This window comes from Furipterus horrens, unplaced genomic scaffold (genome assembly GCF_987537825.1).
Source record: "Furipterus horrens unplaced genomic scaffold, mFurHor1.1.pri manual_scaffold_11, whole genome shotgun sequence".
Taxonomy (NCBI): Eukaryota; Metazoa; Chordata; class Mammalia; order Chiroptera; family Furipteridae; genus Furipterus; species Furipterus horrens.
This window is the reverse complement of record NW_028327181.1, coordinates 68,981,121-68,995,788: the sequence shown is the minus strand read 5'-3', so window position 1 is coordinate 68,995,788 and position 14,668 is coordinate 68,981,121. Positions and strand designations below refer to the sequence as shown.

The window sequence follows — 14,668 nt, the reverse complement described above, 5'->3', positions numbered from 1 at the left end:
TAAGGACTAAGCAGCATCTGATTGACAGAGAATTCAAGTCTGTATTTTATTTAAAACTAGTTTACAAATTCTTACCAGTAAATTCAGATCCCAGGGCAGCAGAATGTGGTCAGTCCCAACAGTGGCCGAACACACTCTTCCATTTGATGTAAACCAAAATCTGACCTGTGTTCTACTTCCCCCAGGAGATGCTGAGCATAAGCCATACATCTGTGGGGATGCGGACTCCGCCTCTACCGTGCTGGACGGAACGGAAGACTACCTCATTCTGGCCTGCGACGGCTTCTACGACACCGTGAACCCCGACGAGGCAGTGAAAGTTGTGTCTGACCATCTGAAGGAGAACAACGGTGACAGCAGCATGGTCGCCCATAAATTAGTGGCGTCAGCTCGTGATGCTGGGTCAAGTGATAACATCACTGTTATTGTGGTATTTCTGAGGGACATGAACAAAGCTGTGAATGTTAGTGAGGAATCAGATTGGACAGAGAACTCTTTTCAAGGAGGGCAAGAAGACGGTGGGGATGATAAGGAGAATCATGGAGAGTGCAAGCGGCCTTGGCCTCAGCACCAGTGCTCAGCACCAGCTGACCTAGGCTATGAGGGGCGTGTGGATTCTTTCACTGACAGAACTAGCCTGAGCCCAGGGTCCCAGATCAGTGTGCTGGAAGCCCCAGGCTACCTAGATCTCACACAAACAGAAGCAGGCAAACCTCACAGTGCTGAGTGTTTGCCACCAGTTGAGATGTTTGGTCCTGGTGCAATAATGGATAAAAAACCTGTTCAGTCATCATTTCCTGAATGGAGTGGTGCTGGAGAGTTTCCTTCTTCCTTTAATGTGGGTTCAACAGGGCAACAGATAGACAGAAAGGAGAGTCTGTCTCCTGTCTGTTCTAGGTTGGAAAACGAACAGTTCCAGTTCCCAGGAAAGAGAGTTTCTAGATTGTCTCATTTATGCTACCACTACTCAAAGAGACGGCATGGATTCAGGTTTAATCCAAAGTTTAATTCATTCCTCTCTGCTCAAGAGTCTTCCCACAAAGTAGGCAGTAGTCTGTCCTCACTTACTGGAAATGGAAAGAGAAATAGGATGCTAAGAAGTTCTCTACCATGGAGGCAAAATGGTTGGAAAGGGTACAATGAAAATATGAGGAAGCTCAGCAAAAGTAATAATATTCCACACCCAGATCTTCCCTGGAGCTGTAAAATATAATACTTTCTCTTCAGAGTAGGCTAGCTAAGCTCTCCCCCAATAAAAACACATCAGAGTAGATACAAGGTAGACCATTTCTGAAATATATGTTCATTATGAAACCATGGATGGCTCAATTCTTAAATGTAAATAGGTATCTAGAAAACTCAAGTATTTTCAATCTAAGTAAAAGTATTGATGGTTTCACTAGCAAAATTATACAACTGACCCTTGTGATATATTTCCACACCTACATACGAGCCCACCCCCCTGCCTTTCACACCACTAGTGGAAGCTTGTGAATTACTTATTTTTGTCAGGATGTAGTGTTGAAATCTCAACGCAGCTGAAATCTGGTCTGATGTGCCTAATATATCTTTGCAAAACTTAATGCAGACTTAGATTTAGTTGGGGAATGTTCCTCAAAGACTCGAGGGAAACTCTTCACCTGCCCCTTTTTCAGTAAGCGAAGACTAAAAGCCATATGGGTTTTAACTGGTAACAATGAAAGTAGGAACCTAGTGTAAAAATGTCATATTCTCAGACTTGTGAGGTGGCATATAGTAAAAGATTTACTTTTTTTTTCTGTAACATAAGACTGAATATTTTTTTGAATTAAGTATTTCCTAGGGCTGTAGCTATTTGGGAGTTTCATAACCTGTTATGGTGCTTTTGGTGGAATTTTTATTATTTGTCATTTTAGAAGACCGTTGTCAACTGGTTTTAACCTATGATGCTAACATGTTTTCACTGTACCTTCATCTCAGGAATAAAACTGGTTTAATGGAGATGATGTCAGGTACAAATATACTAGAATTAAGTTGCCATTTATAAAGAAAATCAAATAGCATTTCTATTTTTTCTGCCTTTAAAAAAAAAAAAAGTCAGACAGCAGAGGCATATGAGGGGGAACCCCACAAACAGGACTTTATAAAAAATTGTGTACTTTTTACATATTTATTTTTAATTATATTTTGATTGTTATTACAGTGGTCCCAATTTTCCACCTTTGTCCCCCTCCACCCAGCACCCCCAATCCCTAAAGCAATCCCCCCCACCTTTGTTCATGTCCATGGGTCACACGTGTAAGTTTTTTGGCTATCCCTTTCCTATACTGTGCTTTACAGCCCTGTGGCTATTTGTACTTCTTAATCCCCTCACCTCTTCACCCACTCTCCACACCCCCCTCCCACCTGGCAAACATCAGAATGCTCTCTGTATCCATGATTCTGTCTCTGTTCTTGTTTGCTTTTTAGTTTGTTTTTTAGATTCAAATGTTGATAGACATTATTTTTTGCTGTTTTATTGTTCACAATTTTGATCTTTTTCTTAACATTTCACATGATAATGATTTGGTGATGATGAACTCCTTTATTTTTTTCTTGTCTGGGAAGCTCTTTATCTGCCCTTCAATTCTGAATGATAGCTTTGCTGGGTAGAGCAGTGTTGGCTGTAGGTCCCCGCTTTTCATGACTTTGGATTATTTCTTGCGAATCCCTTCTAACCTGCACAAGTTTGAGAAATCAGCTGACAGTGTATCAGAACTCCCCTGTAGGCAACTAACTTCTTTTCTCTTGCTGCTTTTAAGATTATCTTTAACCATTGGCCTTTTAATTATGATGTCTTGGAGTGGGCTTTACCATCCATCTTGTTTTGGACTCTTTGCTTCCTGGACTTGCATGTCTATTTCCTTCACCAAATTAGGGAAGTTTACTTTTATTATTTTTTAAAACAGATTTCCAGTTTCTTGTTTTCTCTTTCTTGCACCCCTATGATAGGAATGTTGGAACACTTGAAGTTGTCCCAAAGGCTCCTTACACCGTTCCCGTTTTTGTTTTTGTTTTTTTTTTGGATTCTTTTATTCTTGTTCTGATTGGTTATGGTTATTTTTTGCTTCCTTATGTTCCAATCATTGATTTTTCAGTTTCACCCACCTTACTGTTGATTTCATGTAAGTTGTTCTTTTTTCAATTAGTGTGTCCTTCATTTCTGACTGAATCTTTTTTATGCTGCTGAGGTCCGTACTAAGTTCCTTGAGCATCCTTATCACCGGTGTTTTGAACTCTGCATCTGATAGATTGTTTATCTCCATTTTGTTTAGATCTTTTCCTAGAGTTTTGTTTTTTTACTTGGGCCATGTTTGTCTCGTTGTTGTTTCTTTGTATTAGGTAGAGCTGCTATAACTCCCTGCCTTGGTAGTGTGGCCTTATGTGGTAGGTGTCCCATAGGGTCCTGTGGCACAGCCGCCTCAATCATCCAAGCTGGGTAGTCGAGGTGCGCCCTTTCTATGGGCCAAATACACCCTCCTTTTATAGTTGAGCCTTGATTGCTGTTAGCATGTCAATGGGAGGGATTTGCCCAGGCCAGTCAGCTGCAAGGACTGGCTGTAACCACTGACCACCAACCTCTGCCCTCCGTGGAGGTTCTGCTGTGCAGGGGCAGGGGGTGGTGCTCTGACGTGGTCTGTAGCTGCCCACTGGGTGTGCAGGCTCTAGGGTTTCCCAGTGGTGCAGGCAAGGTCAGCCCCCACCGGTGTTCTGCCCAGGGCCACCCTGCATGAGCTATAAAGCAGTCTGCAGATGACTGACACTTGTGCAGGGCTTGGAGGTTTCCATGCCTTTGAAGCCAAGCTGTGAACCCAGGCTGGCTGCTGCTAGTGCCAGGCCTGGGGCCACTTAGTAAGAGATACATGGGCTGGGTGCTTGCCGAGGCTGTTGCTTGTGTGAGAGGATTTAGGAAGCTGTGAAAGATGCGCCTACCATATGGAAAAGCCATTATTAACAGCTTGGGTGGGCCCATAAGTTGGGTGGGGTGGAGCCCCAGGAATGGGCTAACAGTGCTGGCCAGGTTTATGGAGTCTCAGATATGGTTCCTGCCTGCCAGCTCTGTGGCCCTGTGTTGCGAGGGTTCAGAAGAGGAACAGGGGTCTCTGCCTGCTGTTCTCTATGGGAGAAAGCTGTCCCCAGCTCTTGCCCTAATGCAAGACACTTCATTTCCTTCCCATATGCCACTGGTGCCTTTCGAGCTGCTATCCCGGTGCTGGAGCTCAGAGGGGAGTGAGTCTGAGTAAGTCTGTGTGCGGGTCTTTTAAGAACTCTTGGGACTCCAGCAGGTTCTTCCACTAACTCAATCCCTGCTGGTTTTAACAGCCAGAAGTTATGGGGACTTACTTACTGGCACTGGAACCCTTGGCTGGGGCCCCTCGCTCTGGAGATCTCTCTCCTGGATTTTTATCCTCCACATGGATGTAGGACCAGTCCATTCTGCATCTGTGCCCCTCCTACCAGTCTGGGTGGATGTGGTTTCTTTAATTCTGTAGTTGTCAGACTTCCATTCAGCTCAATTTCTGACTGTTCTGAGTGATGGCTCTTCTACAGTTTAGTTGTAATTTTGATGTGCTCATGAAAGGAGGCAAGCTGTACTTACCTGTGCCTCCATCTTGACCGGAATTCCTCTATTCTTACATGTTTAAACTTCAGAGTATTCTCCATTGATGCAATACACCTATTGAGACTTTTTTCCCCACTGCTCAGAACAGTTTTTGAACTTGTTGATTCTGATACCTTATAGTGCTTCAGTTTTTTGTTTTACCTCTTCCACACTGACAAAATGTTTGAGAACCCTTTTCATCCAGGGAAACAATAACAAAAAGGCACTTGGGGCAGATTGGGTGAATAGGGAGGATGGGGCACAGGGGTTATGTCATTTGGGGGCAAAAACTGAATATCAGCGTGGTGTGGGCAGGTGTGCTCGTAAATCACCCATCATGAAAGGGACAAATGCATTGAGTCTTCAAAAAAAAAAGCCAAATGCAGCCTCTCACGACAACGCCAGCTGTCACTCACTGATAAGAGATGAGTTCCTAGAGCGCTCACCTAACAGGGGAAGCCTATATTATAATGGGCCCACCCTCCAGGAGATAACTGTGTTTATGGGTCCCCTCTGGTAAACCGCTATAAAACAAGAAATGGTTTTGGTGAGTGAAAAATACTAGTTTTAACATCTCTAAAACTATTTCCTGCAAGGGAATGAATTGGTGTGAAAGAGGCTGAAAGTACTGCCCAAAGTGAGCCCAGCGGCCAAGTACAAAGGAGAATACACATTACTGAGACTGAGGTCTCCTTAGTTAGAAATGGAGAACACCCAAGTCCCGTTACATGCAACTTCAGACTGGCAATAGGACATGTGTTTCTCATTTATATATTTGTATTTGCTATTTTAAAACTATCTGCTTTTTGACATTTCTGCAGTTTCAAGTTAGAAGCATATTTTCAACTAAATACAGCAAATAAACTAATAACCAGATTCATTCAGCAAAGCAGCCTCTGATTCTGAGAATCATGAATGTCTCCACATGATATTTTACCCTTCCTGGTTAACTACAGCCATGCCAATGGCCAGGAACATACCTGCTACAGTGCTCACCTCTCATACCACTAGGAGGCACTAAGTGCTCTTGCTGCCTAACATGTTTTCACATAATAATACAATTTATGTCCCTCAGATCCATAATGGAGGACTAAATTCCAGGATTTTAAAAATAGAGGACTATAGCATACTTTGGGTAAAAACAGCTTCACTTTAGCAATGATCAGCTCATTAATCTACAGATTTTATTTAAAAAATCTGGATATAGGTAGATTATTAGTTTTCTCTTGGTTTTGAAGTCATTTCTTTTCTCAAGGCTTGTGGCACAGAGCTGAAGAGGAGTAAACATGGCCCAGCTATAGGAGAGAATCTTCTCACCAGCCTGATGCTTCACACCACACACAGACTTCACTCCTTTCATTTTTGGACCCTAGATCTTGTTAATAACCCATCAGGTGCACTGTCAATTTCAAATCAAATTATCTAATAAGGAAACAAGAAAACAGAGGCAGCAGAATTATAGTCCAAAGCATTCAGCTAAGCTTAAAAAAATTTTAAAAGATATTCTACGCTAATGTTTTTGATCAGAATAAAGAAGATGAAACAAAAGAAGGTACAAGTGACAGGTTTTTTCCGTGGGGAAAAATGGTTGGGTGAAATTAGGATTAACACAGACCACGTCTTCAAGGGTCTGGATCTTGTAGGTCTGACTGTATAAGCAGCGTGAACTCCATTCTCATACCAGTAGCCCTCTAGAAAATAAAGCAAAGTAGTTCTAGTATGATCAAGGTATAAAACAATATTGTAAAAAATAGCAAATTTTCATTTGTCCACAACATGCATATTTATGTAGTTAGGTACCATCTGTAAGGTAATTCCTTTAAAACTCTTAATACATATTAAAGTAGTGGTATTGGTCTGATATATGCTGCTCTTGGTTCTATAAACTAGATAAAAGCAGTGCTTTGTGAAATGCAGTGTTATATCTTAATGCCACTGGTGATAGAAAGTAGTTCCTTTCAGTTCAAATCCTGTGCCCTATTTGCTGCTTGCTGACGTAAGCAATAAGTACCCTCTAACTAATGGTTTCTACACATTTCTGTAACTTGTACTTAATGATGGTGTATTTGGTGACTGTAAAAATATTAGATATAAAAGTATATAATATATATTAACTGTTAATGCTGAGGTACAGTCTGTGAATTATGTGTTTTTTACTTTTACTCACTGTGTAATTTAGTGGTGGTGAAAGTACTACACTCGGTCTTGAAGAGTGGCAGTATCCCTTTTTGAATTTAACATGATCTGCATCAATTTGCCTGCTCAAGTTTTGTTAGAATAGAAATAGAACGAATACGAACAAGAAAGTATAGTATTGGTTAAGGAAACACACTTTTAAGTCACCAGTTGAAGTAATTACAAACTCCTTGTACATTCACTGTGAGTTTCAAAGGGATCAGTCCTTAATTTGTTCACTTCCTGGATGTGTACTTTTGAGGGAGATCTGATGTTCAGCAGCACTGGCGCACTGAACACTGGGGCTGTCAGTCCCCATTAGGTCTGTACTAAAGACAATGGGGAATCATACATGTATATACCTTTTCTTTCCCTAGAAGTGCCATCTGTTGTCCTGGAATTAATAAAATTAAAATTACTGTTACATTTAATCTAAGAGGATCCTTGAAAGTAACACAGTTTCCAAGGACAATGTCAACAAAATCAGTGTCAGCACTGAGTCTGGTTCTGACCACGTTTATAGTGGTACAATGTCCACGTGGTGGTATAGTGTCACGCTGCATCTCCATGACAACCATACTCCATTGTTGGAACACTGCCAGGAAGAACTGCAACATCAACAGGGAGATGAAAATGATGCAGGAAGAAGTTCAGTGTTTACTGATAAAACTGCTGTGGTTCAATACTTCCTTCCCCATCAAAGGCTGACCAAGGCTTTTAAGAAAGTGATCTAAATCCTTATTTCGATGTTTAAACATAATTTATTCACTCAAAGGTCATTCTCACCTAAGCAAGATCATAAAAGGTGATAAGACAGATACCCACTCTTCTGTTCTGACTTGTGAATAGCTTAGATGGTTTTTTCAAAACAAGATATTGCCAGTATTACAACATGACTTTTCCAGACTAATGGTATTGTGTGGAAAAATGGCTGTCACTTCCTCTAGCAGCATTTTATCTTCTATTTAGAGGATTATTTATTGTACTAATTACAAAGTATGAAGATAGGATCTCCAGTCTGACACAGCAGTTATTCTGGAAAAGGAACTACTCTAATAAACTTGGACCTATTAGATAACCCACAGACACATCGTTGTTAACTTACTCCAGGTGTTTTGGTAAGAGACAGGCTTTGTTCTCTTGTTCATGACATTTCTCTGCAAGGAATTCTCTACAGAGTGAAGTGAATGAAGTAAATCATTCCTTACCCAGTAAATTTATCAATTTATGAACCTGCTCTATATCTCACTTTTCAGTTCAGTTGTAATCATGAAGGATTCTTCATAGTTTATTTATTAAAACTGTTCATTCAGGTAAGAAGTATGTTGAAAATTTGCCAATATCTTAATAAAATTCAGCAATTTAAAACCATTATTGATTTGTCTTTTTGATTCCCTCAGAACTGAATATAAAATCCTGAGGTGGTAGTTTTCTTAAAGTAGGAACTCTGTTTTAAAAATTTGTTAGGTGCTGCTATCAAACTGTTATTTCCTCCACAGAAAACATGTTCTCCCCTCAAGCACTTTTAGTCTTCAAACTACATCCAACCAAAGTTTTTTCCTTTCGTTTTAGTCTTTCCTCACTTAGAGTGAAACTGTAAAGAAAGGAAATAATCCAGGGAATTACAGTTGCAATTCTGTCTGGAGGTTTGCTGTTAAGAGAGTAATAGGAGATAGAAACAGAAAGAGGTTGGGTATGAAAAGTGAAGCCAATAAAGCAAAACACCTGCATCTAAGGGCATGGAATTGAACATGCAAAAAAGTAAACTAGTTAATACACTGCGATGTTACTCTCTTCTCCCCACCATTAAGTCCTAGAAAACCCTATTAACTCCTAACTCCCTAATTCACTCAGCACTCAGTATGATTTTATATGAAGCTGAAAGCAGCAAGTGGGAAAAACAAAAAACAAAAAGCAAAGGTCTCACACACATTGAAGGGGTTTGCTAAAGCAGGGAATAAAAACAGTATTTTCATAAGCATTATTTATATTTGAAAAGATTCCCCCTAAAATACACTATTAGTTCAAAAGGAGCATCTCTTTCTGCAGCAGCAGTACATAGCAAGATGTAAGTGAACCACACTAGGTATAGTGAAATTTAATAGTAATTTATCCAAATTATCAGATACAACTGCCTAGATTGCTAAAGTATTTAGTTGTTCACTTTTTTGGTTATAAGTTTGCCCTCTGACATCTTAATAGATCTTATTGAAGAACACTGTTCTATCATGCTTTAGAAAACCTACTTTTGCTTGGCCTAGGAATAATCTTATGGAAGGGAATAATCATACATTGCTGATGAGAAAATCAGTGAATTTAAATGTCAAGAAAATACCCTAACACACACACCAAAAAAGCGAAAGGAAAACGAACTCAGAAAATATCAATTTAACATAGGCATAATTAGGATTCTAGAAGAGAAATGGGGTAGATGAAATAATGGCTCAGAATTTCCCAAAATTAATGCTAGATACCAAACAGAGATTCAGGAAGCTCAGAGAACACTAAGAAGGATAAATACCAAAACCACATGCCTAGGGGGAAAAAAACAAAAACCTTCGCAATGGATTCACTGGTAAATTCTACCAAACGTTTAAGGAGTAATACCAATTCTATACATTCTCTCCCAGAAAAGAAGATCATTTTATTAGATCAGCATTACTCTGATACCATATTAGATGAAAACAACTACAGACCAATAATGTTGTTACTGAACAGCTGCCACCCTCTCTAGGCAAAATTCTAGAGGAAAAGGTTTGGTGATAAAGCAATCTATTCCAAAGCTTCACAATTGGAAAAAGTTTTCAACATGCATGATTCACTGAAGCCTATCAATTAAGGCTAAACTCTTTTTTTAACTCTCGTTACAGCTTTAATCACTTAAGACTATCAATTAAGGATAAAGTCTTAACACCTGAGTTCCCCTAGCATTTCCCCCTTGTTAATTTTAATTATTTCTATAGGATTGGTTTACGAACTAAAGCAACGTAAGATGCAAAAGCTACACAACTTTGGAAGAACCGCAGGCCTCTGCCTCAGAGCTTGTCCCCTCTAGAACACCCAGAGAAGAACCCTGCCACCCTCTGCCAGGTTAGCCCGACCCTGGGCTGTGCCGGAGTTCCTTCCCATCCAAAATACCTTCTGTTGGGAGATGCAGGCAGGGCAGCTGCAGCGTGATCACCCAGACATCGTGGAGGAAGAGGGACTGAGAGCGAGCCTCAGAGCCGCCCTTTTATTTCAAACCTCCTAGCCCCATAATTCCATGCGCTCTGGAGGCATTCAGCTGCTCAGCCAATCCTGTCAAAGACTGTTCACCAGTGCCTCGTTCGGCACCTCCCTATTTCTCTCCAGTGATGTCTTCACATCTGTACCGATATCCCTCATGAATATAATGCAAAAATCCTCAGCAAAGTGTTAGCAAAAGGAGTATCACTGCACACTCAGGAGAATAAAAAATACTAACAGGGCCAACTGTTTGTGGGATGCAACTAGAACCCCCATCACGCTGCTCGGGCCTGTGCTCCTTCTGGACAAGTGCGGCAGTGTCCTATAAAGCTCAGCATGAACTTACCACACACCTCAGGGCCATGACTCTGACACCAACCATGTGGAGTTAGGCTACACTTCACAGATTAAAGGCAAAGTCCTCCACAAGACTGCTCTCATTTGAGATGCCTGGTATGGGGGATCCTGGGCCTCCCCAATTTCTGAACAGCTGACTACAAATTTGGGAGTTCCCACCATCGTCCCTTAGGTTTGATAATTCGCTTGAAAAGCTCACAGAACTCAGGAAAATATGTTGCTTACAGCTCATTTTATAGAGGTACAAATCAGAACCAGGGAAGAGGAGAGACGCACAGGGCAAAGTGTAGGAAGAGTCCCAATGCAACGCTATGTGTGATCAGGGTGTGCCACCTTCCTGAGCCATCAGGGCACGTAAGCACAGAACACTGCCAAACAGGGCAGCACATTCCACCCGAGCTTCAGTGTGCAGAGTTCTCACTGGGGCTCCACTCTGTAGGCATGATCGACTCACTGGAAATAAGACTGAACTATTCAGGCTGATATCATGTGACTCAGCCCAAATCCTCTACTCACACGGTCAGTCTTTCTGGCCTGGCTAGCCACCATCTTGAGTCATCTCATTAGCATAAACTATCAGGACCCACCACAAATAACAAAGACACGCCTATCATTCAGGAAATTCTAAGCACTAAGAGGCAATATTCCAAGAACCAGGGACAAAGGCCAACCAAATTCTCTTATTACATACCTAGCAATCCCACTCCAAAGCATATGTTACCTTTGAGAATGAAAACTAATGTTCATACAAAACTCTATACACAGTGTTTATAAAGTTCATAATCACCCCAAACTGGAGATAACCCAAATGTCTTTCAATGGGTAAATGAATGAACTGTGATACATTTACGCAGTGAAATACTACGTGGCAATAAACAGGAATGAGGCTGTGTAATTCCACTTGACCCTAGAAAGGGGAAAAACAAAAGGACAGGCCTGCCAGGGGTGGGGGATGTATTTATAAAGGGCCAACACAAGGGAATTTGGGGGTGCTGAACTGTTCTGTATGGTAGGAGATATGCAACTCTGTATTTGTCAAAACCCACAGAACTGTATACCACAAAGGCAATTTTAATATATGTAAATTTAAAAATGAGGACGTGTGGGGGAGGACAGAAGGCAGACTGTTAACAGATGAAACAAACTGTATTACCAATGAACCATATAATCACACTGAAGAAACCAGGGAAGAAAGGAACTAATTAATTCTTAATCTTAATACCTAAATAACTTTGGGAAAGTGTTTTGACATCACATTAAAAGGCTAAAAACTGTACACAAACACTGTACTATAGTTTGTAAATTTGTTTCTTGTAAGGACATAGGCAACAACTCTTTGTTTGTAAATACCACTGTCAAAAAAAGGGAGCGCGGAGAATACAAGATAAGCCTGGAGCATCCTGGGGGCCAGGGAAAGAAAAGAAGGAAGGAGAGGGAGGACAGGGAAAGAGGAGACTGAGAAAACATATCAAAAAAATATAGGAGCCAACCTGAAAGAGCTTAAAATAGCCAAAACTGAAACTGAACTGCAAAATAATGACAGTACCAGATCATAAATAAAATGGATATCAGACTTCCGGCCAAGATGGAGGCCTAGACAGACACGCTGAGTCTCCCTGCACAACTAAGAAGGAATACAACTACCTCAAAGCTAAAGACAACGAGAAGCTCCAGAAAATCGAGCTGCATCGAAGTACAAAAAGATATAAAGTAAAAATACTCATCCAGACAGGTAGGAGGGGTGGAGCTGGGGTGGAGGGAGACGGTGTGGTGGCGGCAGCAGTGGTGGTGGCAGAGGTGGCGGCAGCAGGCCAGCAGAAAGCACAGTGACACATTTTAAAAAGTAGGGAGGGACACCTGGGGAGCAATTCCAGCACCAGACCAGACTGAGCAGCTCCTGGTTCCAGCACCGGGGAAAATCAAGCCTCATTGCTTCTGACTGTGGGTGTCGGGGCGGAGGAAGAAACTGCCGATCTCTCAGCAGAGTCCTCTTATTTAAAGGGCCCCCACAGTCCTAGAACGTCCACAGACCCACCCACTCTGGGAACGATGTCCAGGGCAACAGCTAGAGAAGCACCAGTCCCATACAGAAGTGGGAGAAGTGCCTGGAAAAGGGGCGAGTGCTGAGCAAGCGGCATTGTTCCCTCTCGAACCCCTCCCCCACATACAGCGCCACAACATGGTGAAACAGGTCGCCCTGTGCTAATGGATCCCTAAGGTTCTGACCCTTAGAATGTAATAGGAGCGACAGCTCTAAGACACAGAAGCAAACGAACACAGGAACCTGTCAAGATGAGGACAGAGAAGTATGGCCCAAAAGCTGGAACGAATCAAGGTTCCAGTGGGAGAACTAAGTGACGACGAGATAGCCAACCTAACAGACGCAGAGTTCAAAACAGCTGTGAGGTAAGTCCACACAGTAACTCATTCCAGCTGAAACTGGATGAAGTGGCTAACAAAAACCCATGAGATACATCTGACTGGTAATAAAGGTGCTCAAAGTAATGAGGAAAAACTCCCCAAATTTGGTGTCGGAAATAGACATACAAGTCCAGGAAGCACAGAGTCTCAAACAAGCTACACCCAAAGAGGACCACACCAAGACACATCATAATTAAAATGCTGCAGGTTCAAGATAAAGAGAGAATCTTAAAATCAGCAAAAGAAAAGCAGAGTTACCTACAAAGGCGTGCCTATAAGACTGTCAGCTGATTTCTCAAAAGGAACTTTGCAGTCAAGAAGAGACTGGCAAGAAGTATTCAATGTGATGAAAAGCAAGGACCTACAACCTAGATTACTCTATCCAGCAAAGCTATCATTTAGAATGGAAGGGCAGATAAAGTGCTTCCCAGACAAGGTAAAGCTAAAGGAGTTCATCATCACCAAGCCATTTTATTATATGAAATGTCAAAGCGACTTACTTAAAAGAAGATCAAAATTATGAACACTAAAATGACAACTCACAACTATCAACAACTGAATCTAAAAAAGAAAAACAAAATCCAACTAAGCAAACCAGAATAGGAACAGAATCATAGGTATGGGGATCATTTGGAGGGTTATCAGCTGGGAGGGGGTACGGGGAGAAATGGGGATATGGTGCAGGGACTAAAAAGCATAATCGGTTGGTACAAACTAGACAGGGGGAAGTTAAGAATAATATAGGAAAGGATGAAGCCAAAGAACTTATACGCATGACCCATGGACATGAACTAAGAAGGGTGGGATTGCTGGAGGGAAGGGGGGGTACTGGGTGAAGAGGAGCAAAGGGGAAAAAAATGGGTACTACTCTAACAACATAATAAAATATACTTAAAAAATAAAATGGATATTCAAATATAAATCCAAACTGATATAAATAAATAGCTGGGGGACAAAACCCAAGTGGGCAAGGGACTTTTCCTTACAAAGTTCTAATAATAAATACGGAAGAAATTGAGGAAATAGCGAACTACCATTAGAACAGTGCAGTGATAATTGCTGTAGGCAAGATCCACTCCTGGATGCCAAAATTAGTTAAGAGCAGAAATAATATTTGCATCATCTCAAAGTATTTGCCCTAAATATTTAGTAATTACAAAGGGAAAACAGTAACTGGGGGAACGGTGACAGACAGACACTTCCTTAACCAAGTAATCAAGATTAACATCACCAATAACAAACATCTGTAACAGAGAGCCCTGACACGATGCACTGCCAAGGGCGTAGCACCTCTGTGGTAGCCTTCCCAATAACACATAATGTCAACTGAGTAGAAAACAGACAAACCCAAACAGATGAACATCCTATAAAATACAGCTGACACATGAACAGGACAGTGGTTACGGACACTGACTTCCCACCCAGTCAAAACTTCTAACTCCCCTAGAACTTTACAGCTCTCCCTTGGTGTGTGAGAGGGACTGGTTACAGGACCTCCTGCAGTCACCAAAATCTATGGATGCCCAAAGCCTTATACAAAACATTGCAGAACAATGCACACAGTTGCCATACTATTTTTGATACAAGGTTGGCTGAATATGCAGATATAAAACCCAGGGATAGGGAGGGCTGGCTGTATACCTAATAAAATCCAAGTATAAGTGGACCTGCTAAGTACAAACGCATGTTTTTCAAGGGCCAACTGTAATTGGTTGTCTTCAAAAATGTTAAGTTCATGAAAAACAAGGAAATGACTGAGGAACTGTTTCAGACTTAAGGAGACTAAGGAAACATGACAATTAAATGCAATATGGCATCCTGGACTAGATCCTGGAACAGAAAAGGGGTGTTAGTGAAATAACTGGTGAA

The 14,668-nt window shown here is 41.4% G+C and overlaps 1 protein-coding gene across 1 annotated transcript in view; it reads left to right on the top strand.

Annotated features, from left to right (window-relative positions):
• Positions 1-2,781, top strand: part of PPM1E (protein phosphatase, Mg2+/Mn2+ dependent 1E) — a 107,496-nt gene extending 104,715 nt beyond the window's left edge. Inside the window, exon 7 of the mRNA XM_090292592.1 lies at positions 186-2,781. Within this exon, the coding sequence (XP_090148718.1) occupies positions 186-1,213 (1,028 nt within the window). The 3' untranslated portion in view covers positions 1,214-2,781. The remainder of the gene's footprint in view (positions 1-185) is intronic.
• The last annotated feature ends 11,887 nt before the right edge of the window (positions 2,782-14,668 follow it).